Source organism: Frankliniella occidentalis, unplaced genomic scaffold (assembly GCF_000697945.3).
Source record: "Frankliniella occidentalis isolate FOCC.00 unplaced genomic scaffold, Focc_3.1 Scaffold244, whole genome shotgun sequence".
Classification (NCBI taxonomy): domain Eukaryota; kingdom Metazoa; phylum Arthropoda; class Insecta; order Thysanoptera; family Thripidae; genus Frankliniella; species Frankliniella occidentalis.
This window is the reverse complement of record NW_026267370.1, coordinates 199,127-199,532: the sequence shown is the minus strand read 5'-3', so window position 1 is coordinate 199,532 and position 406 is coordinate 199,127. Positions and strand designations below refer to the sequence as shown.

Here is a 406-nt window from a genome sequence, read left to right as displayed (position 1 = left end):
TTGGAACAAAGGTTTAGATCCTTTCATCCATCAGGCACTAATAAACTCAAGGGTCAATAGTAAAAGTCGCACTGCGATAAATTGCGAATCTGACCTGTTATTGTGTTGCACCGGGCGCTTCAATCTCCCACGAAGCTGCTGGATTTCACGCTCCATGTTTTCAGTCAGCGCTTTGTTGTGAATCCTCTCCTCATGTGCTTCATCCAGAACTGTGACCACTTGCTGGACCACAAGTTCCTGAACTCCCTTCTTACGCATGGCCACGGACAGGTCCTTGGCCGCTGGTGAAACCGGGTCCTGCGTTTCCCTACAAACAAGGTAGATGTACGCCAGACCACGTCTCGCGTAACAGGCTTCGCGATATCTCACGAAACACTGTTACGCTGCGACGCGCCTGGCATACATC

The 406-nt window shown here is 50.5% G+C and overlaps 1 protein-coding gene across 1 annotated transcript in view; it reads right to left on the bottom strand.

Annotated features, from left to right (window-relative positions):
- The window catches only part of LOC113216789 (uncharacterized), a 17,868-nt gene extending 17,610 nt beyond the window's left edge, over nt 1-258 (bottom strand). The window contains exon 1 of the mRNA XM_052273080.1: nt 112-258. Coding sequence (XP_052129040.1) covers nt 112-258 — 147 coding nt within the window. The remainder of the gene's footprint in view (nt 1-111) is intronic.
- Between the last annotated feature and the right edge of the window lie 148 nt (nt 259-406).